General features: G+C 38.8%; 3 protein-coding genes across 5 annotated transcripts in view; 1 reads left to right on the forward strand and 2 right to left on the reverse strand.

Moving 5' to 3' along the window:
- Window positions 1-4,047, reverse strand: part of poc1b (POC1 centriolar protein B) — a 57,791-nt gene extending 53,744 nt beyond the window's left edge. The window contains exons 1-7 of one of the 2 annotated variants that reach the window (XM_026174701.1): window positions 3,695-4,047; window positions 3,101-3,185; window positions 2,526-2,697; window positions 2,193-2,372; window positions 889-996; window positions 406-521; window positions 76-209 (exon numbers count right to left, since the gene is read on the reverse strand). In XM_026174701.1, the coding sequence (XP_026030486.1) occupies window positions 76-209; window positions 406-521; window positions 889-996; window positions 2,193-2,372; window positions 2,526-2,697; window positions 3,101-3,185; window positions 3,695-3,709 (810 nt within the window). In that variant the 5' untranslated portion in view covers window positions 3,710-4,047. The remainder of the gene's footprint in view (window positions 1-75; window positions 210-405; window positions 522-888; window positions 997-2,192; window positions 2,373-2,525; window positions 2,698-3,100; window positions 3,186-3,694) is intronic. The other variant, XM_026174700.1, reaches the window with a different exon arrangement.
- A 387-nt stretch (window positions 4,048-4,434) lies between these two features.
- cep41 (centrosomal protein 41) lies at window positions 4,435-12,601 on the forward strand. Of its 2 annotated transcripts, none has more exons than XM_026174703.1 (11): window positions 4,435-4,580; window positions 4,895-4,958; window positions 5,061-5,108; window positions 7,849-7,910; window positions 8,160-8,229; window positions 8,322-8,457; window positions 10,113-10,279; window positions 10,363-10,430; window positions 10,541-10,655; window positions 10,910-11,125; window positions 11,482-12,601. In XM_026174703.1, exons 1-11 carry the CDS (start codon window positions 4,548-4,550, stop codon window positions 11,598-11,600), a joined length of 1,098 nt encoding a protein of 365 aa, XP_026030488.1. In that variant the 5' UTR covers window positions 4,435-4,547; the 3' UTR covers window positions 11,601-12,601. The 2 variants fall into 2 exon arrangements, with proteins under 2 accessions (XP_026030488.1, XP_026030487.1); XM_026174702.1 differs by lacking the exon at window positions 4,435-4,580 and adding an exon at window positions 4,627-4,814.
- Window positions 12,602-16,623: 4,022 nt separating this feature from the next.
- LOC113026200 (carboxypeptidase A1-like) overlaps window positions 16,624-18,223 on the reverse strand; it is a 14,210-nt gene continuing 12,610 nt past the window's right edge. Inside the window, exons 9-11 of the mRNA XM_026174704.1 lie at window positions 17,425-17,621; window positions 17,182-17,266; window positions 16,624-16,930 (exon numbers count right to left, since the gene is read on the reverse strand). Coding sequence (XP_026030489.1) covers window positions 16,743-16,930; window positions 17,182-17,266; window positions 17,425-17,621 — 470 coding nt within the window. The 3' untranslated portion in view covers window positions 16,624-16,742. The remainder of the gene's footprint in view (window positions 16,931-17,181; window positions 17,267-17,424; window positions 17,622-18,223) is intronic.

Here is an 18,223-nt window from a genome sequence, read left to right on the forward strand (position 1 = left end):
TATATTAAAGAATGTCAAAGACTACAATCAAACACTATGAAGAACTAATAAAATGGACATTTCTTTAAGCATCACCTTGTGCCCATGAAGAGTGTAGATCAGACGCCCTTCCAACAGGTCCAATATCTTAATAGTGCCATCATTCGAACCACTTATCACATAGTTGTTGGATGGGTGGAAGGAAAAACTGTTGATTCCTGCACTATGAACTGATCCAATTGTACAAAAAATAAGCCACAACCACAAAAATACACATATAAAATTGAATTTTAAATGAAAACTTAAATCAGGTGAATTAATTGTATACCTAGTAATCTAGAAATGCAATTAAAGTCTTAACTGTAGGATATTTTAGACACTTGTTTATACAAGATGAAAGAAAAAAAAAAAAAAGCATTATCGTACCACGATAATGCTGAATAAGCTTGTTGGTCCGTAAATCCCAGATTTTCAAAGTACTGTCAGCTCCTGACGATGCAATACAGGTACCACTGGAGTTGAAATCAACAAATGTTGCTGATCTGGGGTTTAAAAAACAAAAACAAAAAAAGAAGTCAATCAGTGGCCATGAATAGGAGAGCAAAAATAGGCGAGTTAGTTTTCACATCAAATTACATCTAATGATGTTCTGGCCTTTCACCACTTTACAATCCAGCTTCTAAATTTTCAAACACAACCAATACCCTCAAATCGGGATATCTCTTCATTAAGAAAAATATGCAGCTTAATACATTTTTGAAAAGTGTATGCGCAAAATTCATCAAAGAGAAAATGTGACTGTATTAACACAACAAATTGAATTTTGAATTTCAAGTAACTGATGCACAAAACTTATATGAAACATATTGAGAAAAGAGAACACTAGATCAGTTTTTGGAGAGATTTTACCCTCCACAGTCGGTCAAACAGTTGATGCAGTGTTTGGTAGATGTGTCCCAAAGCCGGACAGTCCGGTCATCCCCACAGGAAGCTATGATTCTGCCATCCGGAGAAAATCTACAGGAAATAAACACACAACGATAATACAGAAAAAGTTCAAATCCACTTTTTGCAGTACTGTGCTGTTTTACACTCATATAGTTAAAAACACTCAGTTGATCAGTGAGTTGTTTATACAGTTATGATCAGACGTTTGCTCAATGTTTTTCCTCAATACTCTCAATTCTGGGTTTTTAATGTCTGCTTTGAACTATTCTTTTTCCAGGGTGGAATGATTGTACAGCAAACAGATTAAATTAAGGCAAAAAAACAGAACTGGGTATACATTTATTTTGGATTCATTTTTAAGTGTACAGAAGTACACATACAGGCTTAAATATATACACCTAATCACTTAAATATTTTAATAAGGGGATGCTGAAGGTTCTACAATGTTTTCTAACTTAAAAAGACCAAAACCTATTAACTTACCTATTAACTACAACTGGACTTTTTTGACAGCACTTATTGAACTGATCAATATTAAGAACAATGGGAAAAGTCCAAGTTAAGATCCAATGAGAATGTCATGGATCCATTTCTACACAACTGCAGATTCCAAAATCCTCAGTTCAAACAATTTTGCACAAGCATGGTGGTGGTATCATCCTGCTATGGGGCCATTTTGCTGCCGGCTGTACTCTTAGACTGCAAAAAGTAGATAAAAGTAAAAAATGAAGAAGGAGGGCTACCTCCAATTTCTGCAACTCCGCAATTAGGTATTCCAACAGGAAAATGATTGCAAACACACAACAAAGCTTGTTTTAGAATGGATAAAGCAGGCCAACATTAAGTCACGACCTCACACAACTGAAAAGTTGTCACCTTCCCCTAAAAATCCAGGTCTGTGCCAAAAAACAAGCAATTTAAATGAACTCAGGAAGAGTGGTGAAACATCTTTGTTGATGACTACCAAAAATATCTGGTTGATGTGCAACTTTCTGAATGACATTCAAATAAATATTGGTCTTCTCTAACCCTGAGTGGATTGGGAAAAAGAACAGTTCAAAGAAATCACTAAAAGACTAAAAGGTTTGCTGAGATTTATGCCAATGAGCTGTATGTAAACTTTTAATCACAACTCTATGTAACATATTAACTTCTTTGACTATATTGGAAATTCAAACGAGCTCAAACATACAAACCAAATGTCAAGTAAGTTATAACACAACTGCATGAAAATAGACTATAGGGATTTATGTGGTCTTTGGTACCTAGCACAGCGCACCCAGTTAGTGTGCTGATTGAGGGAGTAGATGAAGCACTGCCGGTGAACACTCCACACTTTAACAGACTTGTCATCTGATGCTGTCACCAGTCTCTGGCCATCATGGGAGAAGGCAACACTGCGTACAGCAGCTGTGTGGGCTTTGAACACTGTCGACTCGCCTTTCCTATGAGATGCACAGAAAATAACTAAATACAGCCATTTTATTTTTGTTGCCAAATCTCTGCAAGACATTAATTTATACACCAAACTGCATGTTATTGGACCGAGTTTTAATTCACAGGTTAAACATGTCTTGGATAAAGTGGCTGATGCTTACATTGAAGGTGTCCACAGTCTGACTGTTCTGTCCTTGGAAGAAGAAGCCACCAGATTGCTAGATGGAGAGAATTGCACCCCAGTGATCACATCCTGGTGCCCAACAAATTGAAAGGCCCTCGCTTTGGGAGCCAAATTCCATATCATCAAGTTTTTATCTAATGACCCTGAGGCTGGAGGGACAAAAGGTAACAAAGACACATGGAGACATTTCAAACAAAAAGTGAAATGAAACTCCCGTCAGTACAATCAGTACAGATGGCCTTTGTTAGAGAAATAATGCAAAAACATAGGAAAAATTGGACACGTTCAGGTTAAATGTCCACCCATTAAAACAGCCCTTTTTGGAACACAGGATAGGTGGTTTCAATATTACTTGCCTAGTTCTAAAAAATAGCTTAAATCTGTTCATTTTAGTTAAAATATTATCAATAAAAATTTGAAATACCTAGCAATGTCAACATGCTCTTTCTCTTTTTTTATAACGTTATTTCAAGGTCAAAAGAATGACACAAGACTAGAGCAAATATATGCATGATGTTAAAAGCATGTCTGCATTTGAAAAGTAAGGGTTACCCAGTTGTTTGCGGTTCGGATTGAAGTCTGCACAAGTGACAGCATCTTTGTGTCCCTTAAAGTGCCTCTCCAACGTAGGATCCTCCTTCAATTACAAAGCTCAATTAGTGTAGAAAAATCTGCGTGCATTGTTTTAAAAAAAAATCATCTGTGTAAACAATAAATAATTTCTAACTTCTTCGAACTAGGAAAACTCAGCGATTATAGTAAAACATTTGACTTTGATTTTCGAATGACACTCTGGCGTTGCTCTGCTTCATGAACACTTTCACTCTTTTCGTGTCGTTAGGGACAACTTGCTCAGACTCAAGTCTACTGCTGGATAAGCGTGGTAGTCTTTACTTCCCTGCTTTGCTGCGTGGTCGTCCGACACTACAAACATTACGCTTGGCGAAGCTGAAGAAAGGCAGGTGTAAGCGATGCTTTAATAAGTTAATATAGAGGACCCCGTGTGACAGCCCAATCAGTAAATCCTCTTAGCAGACGTAGCTAAAAGAAACTTGCCGACTCGGCTAATATTAGCGCCATATGACGTTATGTACACAAAGTTTAGCACATTTCTTTTAACGCAAGTTTTAAAACAAATATACTTACCATAACAGACGCCATTGTATGTGTTGAGTAAAAATGCTAAAGTTGTCTGAAGGAAATTTGAACTAACCCGCTCATCTGCACCTCCATGACTGTCAACACAGCACTGAGCGTCCAGCAACTCGTTCAGACCTGGCCTATCGAACTCAGATATAATAGCTCAACACTTTTTTTCAGTAAGCTAAATTCACGTCGTACTTTATGGTTTCCGAGGTCAAAAATAAACAATGAGTTTCGTTAAACGCATAACAGAATTGAACCTTTCATCTGCAGCGTTAAGCTAAAACGAAAACAAAAAACAACCCGTGTTCTGTAGCAAAGACTGGTGTTGCATTCATGACACATGTTAAAATAGTAAACGTATAAATCTTCACTGGAAACCATCTTTACAAGATAATACTTATGCACAAAAACCATTCACAAATACAGAAAAATCACTCAAAGTGAACAAAATAGTATTGCTGAATTATTCTATTCAAACTCTGGTGTCATATTAAGGATTTAAGGGCTTACTGTAATTACGTGTCGTACAAATATAAAAAACGAGCATAGCATATTGTGTTAAACAACAAAGAGGAAAGACTGCGTAAAAATATCGGGTAGAACATACCAAATTCATAAACCACGGAAATATTCTGCAAACTGTATGTGTTGTGCTTTTGACCTAAAAAAACGAGACCTGAACGCGCCATGTCATGGGTGGAGCGTCTTTGGCTGCTAAGCAACTAGCCAAACCACTATGTCGACAGAGCGCCAGAGTATAACCTTACCTGATTGGTCGGGGAAAAAACATTGACGAATCAAAACTGAGATTGTTAACCTTGAAACTGGACTTTTGATATTGCGGTTTAAAAAGATGTCGCTGAATCGGAGCATCGGCAACGCAGAGGTAACGTTGGGGAAGAAAAACAGCACTAGTTATTTTATTTACACGCTAAGTGGCATTACTGCACTGTCGAAAAATCCATTAACTTAATGCGGCTACAGCATGAGCAACAAAAAATAATGTAGCCCTTCCAAAGAGGTAGCTAGTCGGCTATATTGGTGTCAGTGTTACCGTATCAACGGTAGTGCACCTGTTAAAATGACAGCATTAGCTAGATTACTCACTACTATTGAAAAGGTGCTCTTTATTCTAGACTGTACGATTTGCGTTTAAGCTATCACAGCTAACGCTAACGTGTCGTTCTTTTCTCCCTGCAGTACATGAAGAAAAAGATACCGAAAAACGCAAAGTATGAGCATGTGAAAACGAGGCTTGACACAGGTACATATGCCAGATTTACGTGACTGTGTAGCTTATTTTGACACACAGTTTGAATGCTCTTTAACTTCCTTATATATGTTAATGTCACGGTTTATTTCCCAGGATGTAGTCTCACGAAGTATATGGAAAGACTGGAGGAGATTAAAAAAAGTGAGTAACCTGTCTTTAAGAATTTCGTGATTGCAGTATCCTTATAAGCGTTCTCATAACAGCAGTGTGCATCAATATTAAAAGCACTCTGAATGATTCCATATGTGATCCTTTTGACTGCAAACCATGAAAACAAGCATCCATGCAAAAGCCTTTCTGGACAAACAAACACCCAATAAAAGAACAACAAAAAGGTATTAAACGTGGATCATTAATGCTCTGATACATTTATCTGGCTTCTTAATGACTACCAGTCACTCTCAGTCCTAAAACTCACATATCAGTGTTCCTGCACACAAGTACTCTGCATGCCAACACCCTCATGGACTGAGATGTGCACCTGCTTACTCCACTGGGCCTAAGTGAAACACAAAACATCTGTTCCTCCAGGCAGCTGGTCATAATAGTACAAAATCCCTGTTTAATGTACCGCCCCCTTGTGCCACCTCCCACACAGTTGCATCAAAAATAACAGCTCTCTTAGGCGATAACCAACTATACTTATTCCTTACTCTTTTATTTTCTATAACCGAGATCTATACTTTATCTTTCTCACCAGTTACAATAAAAATCGATTATTTTTACAGTTTCAGTGTCTTCCTTGACAATGGCAACATTTTTGACCCAAGTAGTACAAAACAGTTGTTCTGCCCACTGGTCTGCTAGCCTGCTACTTTTGACTATTGGTCATGTAACATCAGTTCAGCCTTGTGGCAAGTTACAAATGAGGTCTTTTCTTTATAAAGTGAAAACATGGCTCAAATAGCACACCTTGGCAGAACTCTAAGATCCATGCACTTTCCTTAAGTGCACAAGACCTGTTTACTGTACATTCAAGGCAAGATTTCCCAACCTGGCACTCCCAATTTCTTAATAATCAATGGGTGTCTCCTTGCTCTCTGTGTACTGTCAAAAGGTAAAAGAGTGAGGTGCTAACCTATTGATATAGCCCAGTTTAATAAATCAAATTTGTGGACAGTGATTTTTTTTCCTTCTGATTTCTCAGGGGTAAGAGACCCTGATCCCTCCATTCTCTGAAGCAGATTGTACCACTGTTCACATTTTTTCCTCTGCGGGACTGAACCCAGTCTTAAGGGACATACTGGCAAGGTGCCAGCAAGGGTCTTTTGTCACAGTGCGAATTACTGAGGTCTGAATGGTAATAATACCAGCATTAGCTGCACTGATAAAAACAGGCTGAGCAGTTTGATTTGAGCACTGGGGTGGTAGCTTTAGTGGTAAGGTAGAATGGGAACAGACACGTTAGAGTTGTGGCTCTGGCTACGTCCACACTAATGCGTTTTTTCATTTGAAAACGCATCATTTTCTCTGCGTTTTGGCTTCCCGTCCACACTGAGACGGCGTTTTTGCTGAAGGAAAATGCAGCATTTTGAAAATGCTCTCGAAAACGCATACATTTGAAGACAGTGCTTTCGCATCACAGCAAAAACGAAGACTTTTTGAAAACGATGACACATTTTAGTCATGTGATGCAGTCATGTGGCCAATTAAACTAAGATAGCGGAGGGCAGATGTTTTGTTTGCTCTCAATTTTGACAGCCCTACTAAAGATTAATATCAGTCTGTACATGCTCCAGATAGCTTTTCTTCAAATTCTTTAACTCTCACTCGCTTTTACAACTTTGTACTTTTGTGTTACGCACAGCAACAACTCCACCTCAATGTTAGTCCATTGAAAAAAAACTCGGTGCTTTTCCTCAACATTTTGCCGCAACATTTCAAAGAGCGGCAAAGTAAATAAATGACAAACAGAAATGAGGCAGGCTGAATCGTCTTGCGTTTCACGCATGCGCAATACTGGAACGTAAGCGTTTTCGGCCGTTTACGTCCACACGTACACGGGTATTTTTGAAAACAGAGATTTTCCGTTTTCGTTTTAAAAAATAATCCCGTCCACACATAAAGGCAGAAATGAAGGAAAACGCTGCTAGGAACATGCCAAAGCAGCAGGTGGCGCTATATTCCTAACCGTGTAGAAATGTTGGCCAATCAGAAGTCTAGAAGCCTTGGTGGGAAAAAGTAAACAAAGCTGGGGCATAGAAGCAGAACCGAGTGGTATGTGTGGAGGGACAGTAAATGTGTGTATATATGTAAGCATTTAAACACTGCAGAGAGTACAATTAACAGTAACAGTATTGTAGAAATTCATTTCACCGAAACAATAACGTGGCGCACAGTGTGACGTCAAAAAAGGCGCACATCTTTGACACTGCGTTTTCTCCGTTTTTCTCGTCCACACGTAAATGCAAAAACGGAGTTTTAGAAAATATCCACCCTGGCCGGAGTTTTTAAAAATCTCCGTTTTCAGTGATCAAAAACGCCGTTTACGTGCGGACGAAAGGTGCAAACGCATAGAAAAATCTGCGTTTTCAAAAATACCCGGGTACGTGTGGGCATAGCGACTGAAAACGCTAGTGTGGATGCGGGGCGTTTTCAAATCTATCTGGTCCAGTGTGGACGCAGCCTCTGTGAAGCAATGGAAGGGGATAAAGAAATACAGGACCTGATAGACCCAGGTGAATTTGATCTACTAAGGCTGCACGCAGTGGCTAACTCTATTATACTCTTTGGTTCACACTTATCAATTACATTAGACTTCACAGGAAGCATTTACGTTCATCTTCAAGGGTTATTCAAAAAGAGCAGCTATCATCAAGACTGATGGTTTTCAGCGTTGCATATATATTAGATTCATGCATTTGTTTTCTTTCCATTTAAGATTACAGGTATCGAAAAGATGAAATCTTCAAACGATTAAAAGTGACAACATTTGCACAACTGGTAAGCATGAAAATTGACTTTTTCCAGAACTGTAACATTCTGTAAGTTTGGTGTTGCAATCAGTGGAAAGTCTACCGACCAACTTGATCATAGATGGTGATTAAACAAATGGCTCTCTGTTTATTGATATTTCTTCTTTTATTTTCCACAAGCTTCAGGATGTGTATTTCTTTTGTTACACTTTCATTTATAATTTTGTTTAAAAAAATTTCTTCTCCTTTATCTTCAAAATGTTCTTTTCCACACCAGATACTGCAGGTGGCCTCTGTTTCCGACCTGAATGAAAATGAAAAAGATAGTGAATCTCACAGTCCAGAAGGTAATAGTTGCAGTCAGAATTACTTGTTCACTTAGCATGACTTACTGACAGTAGCTGACAGTGTATTGTAATGTATGGTTATTGATTTGTAGATGGTCTGCGGTTGGAGTCTGGAGGAGACTCAGAGTTCGCGTCTGAACACACCAATGGCTCTTTGCTGGCATCAGACTGTCAGGAGACAGGAGATGCCAATGAAGTCTGCTACACTGCTAGGTCAACTCTTCTAAGGTCATTTACAGCACTCCGTAAACCTTTACAGAGTATACCATACTATTTGTATTTGGACAGACAAACTTTATTATGACAAAATTTACTATTATTATTACTGTTTATATTAAAATGTATCCTAAGGCAACAGTAAATATCATTACATTGTATTTCCTTTTTAAAGATTTTGAAACTTTCTCGATGCAGTATCTGACTTCTATATGAAGTCAATTTTCTTTTTCCAGGAGTCTAATTTGTATTTGCAACTGCACTAGCAGATAGATCAGATCTGGATGGGTATTACATTGTGAGTTCACCCATTTCAAGATGTCTTTTGATATCTACCCACATGTATTTCATGGTTAATAGATGGCTTATAAAGTCTTGAGAATTGAACTTTCTATGGTGGCCTTGAGAGGTCAAATGGACTGCAACAAAACATTGAAAAAGCACACAAAACACAACATAAGTTGAATAAAACACAACGGAAGTAGAAAAAACCCCCCAGCAAAAGCTGAATGAAACAACAGAAATAAAAAGAAAAATGCTAAAACATTCCAAAATAAAATGGATGTGTTTCTGGGGACACAATAAGGTGACGGATGAGATACAGAAATAGCAGAAACAAAAACATGCAAAGGATTGCACTGACACTTTTTTTTTTTTAAAGTGATAGGTTTGTTGTCCTTGGATGCCTCCATTTTTTTTCTAAGTGATTTAAATATTGACTTATGTCGTTGTTTACATTTTGCACAACATCCCAAATTTTTCTTCTGGGAAGTGTTTTGTAGAACGATACAAAGAGAGTTTGTTGACAGCCAACCTGCGTTACATTATCAGCCTCTGTCACACCCAGCACATAACAATCGCTACATTAACCCCAAGCACACCTGAAATTTACACCCACTGTTCATTATCTGTTTACATACAACATGCTTTTTGCACCTAAGGGCATCTGTTTGTCCAAAAACCCTACATCCCTGTTTATTTCACACTTAATGACCTCCCTCACTCTGTTCTTAGCATCCCATACTCTCCAATCATTATCATCATTATCATCATCGTGCACTTTAAATAGGAATCCCACAGGTGTAATTCTATCGGTGGCCTCTCTGAAGGAGACAGACTGCCATTGTAATGGGAGTCCTTTGGAGCATACGTCACCCTGTGCTTGGGGACAGATGGAGACAGAAATAAGGGCAGCACTGGGTTAAACTTGTGATGCGCTGTTTGACAAACTCTTATTAGGCCTTCTGTCCTTTATGAGACAGAGTGACTACTCTACTATATTGACTCAACACTGCTGTCACCAGGCTTTTATAGTCATATGTCAGGAGAAGTTAAATGAGTGGAAATGATTTGTAGCCCGTGTTAGACTAAAATTAACTGTAGAGGGTGTCGAGTGGGTGAAGTGGGTGAATCACATCAGGAAAAAAGTATAGTGTCAGTATCAGGTTTTAGTCTTTGCCTCAGTGTACAGATAATAATGTGCTCTGTCCACACAATATATACCTCCGATCTTACAATTAAATTATCCGTTATTTTCATATGTTGGATACTCAGTTCTTTAGCATCCCTGAGTTATAAATGTGACAGTTGCCAGACTCAGAAAAACTACAATATAAAATGCAAGAAGCTGCAGACAGTCTGAGGCTCTCCAATCTTTGACCTTTCAGTATCATTAGTGGTGTGGGAGAGCTGAATATAGACAGGAACAATCAAAAGATGGCAAGTGAGTTGGTGTCCAGCCCAGAGCCAACTGACAGGCCCTACACCGATTGCCCCTACCTGCTGCTGGATGTGAGAGATCGTGACGAGTATGACTGCTGCCACATCATTAGCGGTAGGTAAACATGAAGCTGGATCATTGAACTCCTTGTACAAAAAAATGACATTTTTAATTTCAATTGTCTGTCTTTCATGCAGCACACAGTTTTCCAATTGCCATGCTATCTCGGACAATGAACCCCTACACCAAAGAAGTGCTGGAATACGTATCCTTTTATAGTCACATCGCAAATTTGGCAGCTGTTAATCTTTCATGTTACAAATGTGAATAGCAACACTTAACTACTGACTGTACCTTAACCCACCAGCGGTGTAGAAAAATGCCCCAGGGAAGATCATCATTGTATATGATGAGGATGAGAGAATAGCTAGCCAGGCAGCTACCACCATGTGTGAACGAGGGTTTGAGAATCTGTTTATGCTCAGTGGAGGTAAGCTCTAATATCACTGGAGCCTTTTAAAGTACTTTCTCTAGAAGTAATCCGTTTCATAGCGAACATGTGATATGTGTCCAGGTGTGAACCTGCCAAGCATATATGTTTTCCAATGAACTCAGAGACTGTGGCCAAAATGCACCGTTGCCCCTTTCTGCAGCAGCTCTGGGATGTAAACACTAACGTCTACAATTATTAAAAATAAGTTTTGTAAAACCAAGCCTTTGTCTTCATGTGTCTTGCCTTGCCAGGTCTCAGAGTAATCGCTCAGAAATTTCCAAGCGGTATGACAACAGGCTCCATCCCTGCCTCATGCCTGTCCTCTCCTACATCATCAAAAGGGAAAAAATGCAACGCGTCACATCATCCGGCACGAGCAGCAGAGAAGAGGTGGCGGTTCACATCAGACGAGCTGGCCAAGATCCAGGAACAGCTGGAGGAAATACTCATCCCCAGTAACTCTAACAGTAAGAAGACACTGTTAAAGATTTAAAATCCAACTGGAAATCCAATTTGTAGAACACAGCAGTTGGCAGCCACTTGCTGCATTTCCAGAATTTTCTCCTTTTAAACTATTAAAACAACGGTTTTTGTTCCTGTATTACGGTATTTAAAACCTTATGTCCCATATGCAGTATTTTCTATTTCATAGACTACTGAGGTTGAAGCTAAATACTTATTTGATTGTTCCAGTTGTTGTTGTTGTTGTTGTTATTAATATCATTATTATTATTATTATTATTATCATTATTATTAACAATAAAAATAATAGTATTACCATATTGCTTCCATAAAGTGATGCTATGGCCCATGTTTACTGCAGGTCGAATGTCCAGCCGAATGTCAACCAGCAGTGCCCGATCTACTGCATCAAGTCGTTACAGTTCGTCTACAAGTGGTAGAGGCACTGCGCGAGTTCAGAGCAGTAGATCCTGGAAATAACCCCACTCCTTTCTTAACCACAGATGTTAACAAATATACCTCTAAATAACAGTCCATGTCTTTCAGTTAAATCTAGCATTCAGCTGGATCCAGTATCATTTGTGGAAGAAACTAAATAACTAAATAAAAAGTCAGCTTTCCTCCAGAATGTTCTCTGAATGCTAACATTTCCCTTAAATATATTTCTGTATGTTGGAAATATCATGCTAATCACTTTACAACCAGCACACTAGTAAGACGTTCAAATCTAGATAGTTGTGTGACTCTGCATATAAAAACTATGTTAGGAACAACACAGATGTTTTATTTGAGACTCTGAACGGTTTCCAGTTGATTTCTTAACAGTCTTTCAAAGTGAACCTGAGATCAAAGGACTTTTCTCACACGTATAACACTATTCATCAGTTTTCACCAGCTAATAAATCTGCACAAATAAATCTGTGCATGGTCTGGTCATATTTTGGTATTTCGGCTGGAGCCAGGAAAAAAATGAATGTTAATATGACATGAAGCATATGCTGGAAATCTCTTTATGAAATGAAGTGTAATGTATTGCACAAGTGATGTTATAGAGTTTAATCCAGTTTATTAGGTTTTGAAAAGTTGTGCTGTATTTTTGTAACTTTTGTCTTTCTATTATGACAGTTCACCAACAGTCTTTAACTGCAGTTTCAGCATTTTAGTGTATTTTTTTAATCTAAAGTACTGTGAAATGTTCACATTGTGTGATTAATGGAAACCTTCACACTGACATGCATGACACAGATCAGTCACTAAAGAAAATATATGATCGTTTTTGTCGTGGCCAGAGCATATTTATTACAAGCATTGCCTACATCTTAAGAGCAATATTGTGATTTGTGGCCTGTTGTTTGCATGTTAGTGACTTTACATGTGCTTTCCCTGTCAAGTGCATTTTTTCTAACCATCTTTTCACCATCTGTCTTAAATTGTTTACATGATTTTATTTGTAATGAATATCAAATAAAGGGTAAAATGGTTTTCCTGTACCTTTTTTGTTTGTTTTATTTGACCCACCACCTACTTTCACATAGGTACTGCTGTGGTTTCATCTGAGATGCATAAAATTACCTTTTGTAATTAAAATGTCACATACATTATATGTACTACTGCAGTGGTGAATGTTTATATTAAATATGGCCAAATGGCAATGACAACAAGGTTCAAGCGAGTCTTATTCCACACAGACAATAATGCAGTCTTCACTTCAGCTTAATGCAATGTGTTCTTCTTGTGAATCTTCATGATGCCGGTGATTTCAGTGTTTGATATGACCATTTCAGACACATGTCTGAACTTGAGCATAGTTTCTATTTGCAGCTGGTAGCCAATAACAAACAAAAGAAGTGATCCCACAGGTCCTACCTTGTAGGAATCCCTTGGGTAGAGCCTCGAGGGCAAGCATTAGGTGCTTGGGCCTTTGCCCATGGGGCCTGGCCGAGCTGAGCCTGAAGAAACTACTTGGGTCAGTCCTGCTGTGAGTCAACTACCCCAGAAGAGTGGACATAGGGGATCAGTGATTTGTGAATGGGGCGGCAGTCAGAGGTGGAAGTCCTGGGCCTCTGATCCCCAGTTTCCAAAATTGGCATGTGGCACATGGAACATCACCTCATACAACTAGCCTAGGTGACGTATTCTATTTTAACCTCGGGATTTCCAGGCCATACTCCTCACCGATGTTTCTGTATACTATGCTAACCAATTGGCTAAAGTGCCTCATGTATGTCCTGCCTGATAGCATCTTGCACCCTGCTGTTATGTGTTAAATTGTGTCCGGGTCATTGTTGCACACCCTGCACCCGGGGTCTTGGCCGATGTGGTAGAGCACAGACTCTGTTCATCTTGTGCTTAGAGTTTGTTGCTGTGCTGCTATGATTAGTGCCTCTGTGTTGTCTTTCAGTCCAGCCACTGGTAGGAATGTCAACCACTCCTATCTGACAGTGGTGCATACCGTGCAGGGTATGTACTCCTGACTGTATTTTTGTGCCAAAAACTCTGACCAAGTAAAGATGATTATTTCTGTCTGAAATTGCAAAATGTGAACATGACCTTGCAAATATTAATTGCGATCATATTACATCAATAGATAATTTGGATCTGTGTTGTTATTCCATGATGACGTTTTGAGTGAAATAACAATTAAATATATACAAACAAAAAACATCAAATGCAAGCAAAGGGAGACAGCTTTACCATGATTGAATAGTGAAGTACACAAACTTAAACAGAAATAAGATTTTGCTTTAAAAACAGCATTGACTACCGAAATCAACACTGATCACATGATATATAAAAGCCTGAGAAATAAAGTAGTCCTGAAATTATGTAAAGCTAAAGCTTTATATTGCACTGCTCTTATGGAAAAAGCTAAAGATCATAATATTTCACTTTGGAATCACTTAAATAAATTAATAAATAGATCATCGAGTCGGAAGGAAATTAAGGAAAAATTTAAATGGTACAGTTATTACAGATAAAGGTTGTTTCATTAAAAGATACAGGAATTTACTGACATTTACAGCTTTAAAATTTGTCAGTTAGAAATAGAAGATGAAAATGAATGGAAAGGGGTATTAATTACTCCAGTTTTTAAAGGAGAGGACAATGATTTGATATGCAACTATGATCCAATTTCCATACTTCCTGTTCTGTCGAAGATACTTGAGAAAAGTGTCGCTACATACAGTTGATCAATTAGAGACTAAGCGACGTCTTCATCCAGTATAGATAAGATAAGATAGAACTTTTTTAATCCCTCAGGTGGGTTCCTCTGGGAAGTTTGGTTTTAGACTAAAATGTTTTACAGAAACTGCAAATTTCTACTTTGTTGAAAATATTAAATAATTTTTAGATGATGATAGTGTTGTGGGGGCAGCGTTTCTTGACCTAAAAAGGCATCTGACGCTGTCAGCTATGACATACTTTTCTCTTAATTGTTTTTAATTTGATTTATCAAAACAAGCAGTTTATTGGATTGTGTAATATCATCACACAGGATAGCAGTGTTTGAAGGTTGACCAAGAGATGTCATCTTTGTTGGGAAATAAAATGGGTCTTCTCCAAGAATCCCTCCTGCGCCCACTGGGGTGGGATTGTACTACTAGAAGGCAACATTGCAGACACTGAGGGGAGCTACAAGTATCTGGGAAGCCCACAGGCAAATAGGAACACTAAAGCAGCTATTGGGAAAGCTGCATCCACCAAATACCTCCAGCGAATAAGGGAAGTCCTGAGGAGTCAGTTGCATGCAAAGAACAAAATCTGCGCAATTAACACCTACACCCTGCTTGTCATCAGGTACTCTGCTGGGATAATAAGCTTGCCAAAGGAGGTGACGAGAAAGACGAGAAAGTCCTTATCATGTATGGAGGGTTTCACCCCAAATCCAGCATCATGAGACGTCACTCACTAAGAACTAATGAGTATCAGAACCACTGTCCAGGATCAGAAAAAAAAGTACATCAGGAAGTTTGCCACAGCTGACCGTGTGCTTAGTGAACATCACAGGCAGCATAAACCTGAGAAACAAGAGGAGCAAAGGGGGGAACCATCATGGAAGACAGGTCCTACTGCACAGTATGTACCACCGTAAGATAGGAGGAATGGCTGAAATCCAGAATTCCTACCAGTGGCTGGACAAAGCTGGACTGAAAGACAACACAGAGGCACAAATTATGGCAGCACAGGAACAAACTCTATAGCACAAGATGAACAGAGTCTGTGCTCTACCACATCGGCCAAGATCCTGGGTGCAGGGTGTGCAACAATGGCCCAGAGACAGTTCAGCACATAACAGCAGGGTGCAAGATGCTAGCAGGCAGGACATACATGGACCTCCATAACTGGAGGCTGGCATAATATACAGGAACATCTGTGCCAAGTATGGTCTGGAAATCCCAAGGTCAGAATTGTCATGGTCCTGGGCCATGTTGGCCCAGTATTCTTAGTTTTCATGTATTTTTGTATTTTGTTCCTTATTTAGGCCATGTTTCCTGAGTTGCCCTGGTGTGTTGTTCCCTAAGTGTTTTCCCTTCGTGACTCTTACCCCCTGTGTGCCCCTCTGTGTATTCATGAGCCCTCATCTCTCTTTGTGTTTATTCTATGTTTTCCCCAGCCCGTTATGTCTGTGTTTTCCCCGTGCTCTCTCTCCTCCTGTCTGAACCTCTGTACTTCCTGTTTTACTTTGTCCGTCTCCCGCCAGTGTGGTGTTCACTCCTGCCGTGTCTTGTTATGATTATCAGTGTCACCTGTGTTCCCCGTGTGCTCCCACTTCCCTCGTTAACCCTCTGTGTATTTATGTCTGCATCTCCCTCAGTTTTGTGTCGTGTTCTCCCTCATGCTGCGTGGATTTCCCTGTGTCTCTCTGCGAGTGTTAGTTTATGGTTCCCAGTTTAAGTTTTGTATTTCCTACGTTCTGCCTCTCCAGCATTAAAGCTGTGATTTTTGAGTTCATCCCCGAGTCTGTGACTTTTGCAATTTGGGTCCTCCTCCTGCCTGCCACACAGCGATCCATGACAAGAATGGGATATACCCCCTAGTGTTGTTGAGAATGGCCGAGCTAAGATCCTGTGGAACTTCCAGTTACAGACAAAATGGTGATGGCTAACTGACCGGACATAGTAGCGGTGCACACATAATCAGCCTTAGTGATAGACTCGAGTTCAAAGGATATGACTATGTGGATTTTCATTTTTTAACCCCTTAATATTAAACACCTTCATTTAGAAATTGCATTTTGTCTTTATTTGTGTTAACTTTGTCTAATATTTAAATTTGTTTGATGATCTGAAACAATAACGTGTGACAAACATACAAAAAACAGGAAATTGGAAAGGGGGCAAACACATTTTTTCACACCACTGTAAATGTAAAATGTAGTTTAAAAAAAGGTTCAATAGTGCCTTTAGTAATTGTAAAAAAAAAAAAAAAAAGATAAATCTTGCATAAATACTGTATTTGTGCAATAGAACCTAAATTAAATCATAATACATGGAAGTACCAATTTCAATGCATGATCATTTATTTCTTTGTAACTTTCACAATGGCTAAAAATCCACTGAATATAACAACTGTGATTTTAGTCTTGAAGATGATGCTTAAGTGGTTATATTTGTACACAGATCAGTATGGGTTCTTGAGGGTGTGATCCATGATGGTCATCAGAGCCAGCCAAGTCTCCTGAGCGGTGGGGATGATCTCAGATGCAGGGAGGAGGAAGCCATAGCGGCCAGTGTCCCTCAGCTCAAAGGTGTACGAGTACTTGATTCCCTGATTGTAAGCCCAGTCAATGCTCCCACCACCGGCTTGGTCTACAAACAAGCAGTTTTACCATAAGTACAAAACAGGGATTTTTTGATGGCTAAGTCACTAGTTTTCAATATCTAATAATTACTTTACATTTTGATTTTGATAGCAGTAGAACACAAGTAGTAGTAGTTTTGATTGGTAAGTGTTTTCCTTTCACCAGTCATATTGTAAGACAAAAGCGAGCAAGAAAAAAACATAAATATTCAGTGTGGTCAAACATGTCTCCCTTTTAAGATGTTTTGCAGACACTTACAGATGGCGTTGATGATGCTACCAAATTTGTAGGAAGTACCATACAGGGATGCCAGATCAGTGACAGCCTTTTGTGCTAGGTTATCCTATATCAAGAGACTTCCATCAAACTTTTTCAAATTAATGTTATACATGTTTACATTACAGGCAAACACAAGGTCTAAGAGGTTAAATGACTGGTACTAGACCCAGTTTGATCATGAAAACATTTTTAAGGTTTTCTTTTCTTTATTTATTTTTTTACCAGCTCAGTATAGTCCTTGATCGGAGTCCTGGTGTAGCCATAGGGAAACATGAGCAACTGAGAATAGGAGTGGATGGAGATGAAGGCCTTAATGTTGTGAGAGTTCACAAATCTCACAATGGAATTGACCTCAGACTCAGACTGAGCTCTGGGTCCACGATAGGTCTGTGAACAGGGGTTGCCACTGGAACCAGGTCCTACACATGATGATAAAACAGAAAAAAAAGAAACTATCTTAAAAACGTCTAAATTTGGGTCACATCCTAAGTTTAATGGGCTTTAAAACCTGGTATAGAATACTCTGCAAAAACACCAAAACTTAGACACATTTTCATCCATTAATAAATTCAGTGCCATTTTCATATTGTAAATTATTTTAAATTTTTTTTAAATAAAATACTAAAACAAAGCTGAATATATCAAAACCAATTGACTAACTAAATAAACAAATAAGTAACTATTCCCCTTGAAAAAAAAACAATGACAATGTCATCTCACATATTTTTCCCACAGTCATGAAGGAATTCAAATACATGCACTTCTTGACTCCTTTCCCTTTACTCTCTGGTCCAGCTCTTCCCAAAAAGTTTCATATGGATTAAAGTTAGGTGTTTTGTAAGGGCTAGCTCACATGATACAGTGCTGTTTCCTGCTGGTACTTTGGTCATAGAATGGACCGTTCAAGGTCTAAGTTTCCATTGGCCTAATTTTCTTTCTTGTATTTTTAGCTTAAGCAGCACTTGGTTCTCTCAGCTAGGATTTATTTGCGTGGCATGAATCACAAAAAGAAACTCTGGAA

The sequence above is a fragment of the Astatotilapia calliptera genome, chromosome 7 (genome assembly GCF_900246225.1).
Source record: "Astatotilapia calliptera chromosome 7, fAstCal1.2, whole genome shotgun sequence".
Taxonomy (NCBI): domain Eukaryota; kingdom Metazoa; phylum Chordata; class Actinopteri; order Cichliformes; family Cichlidae; genus Astatotilapia; species Astatotilapia calliptera.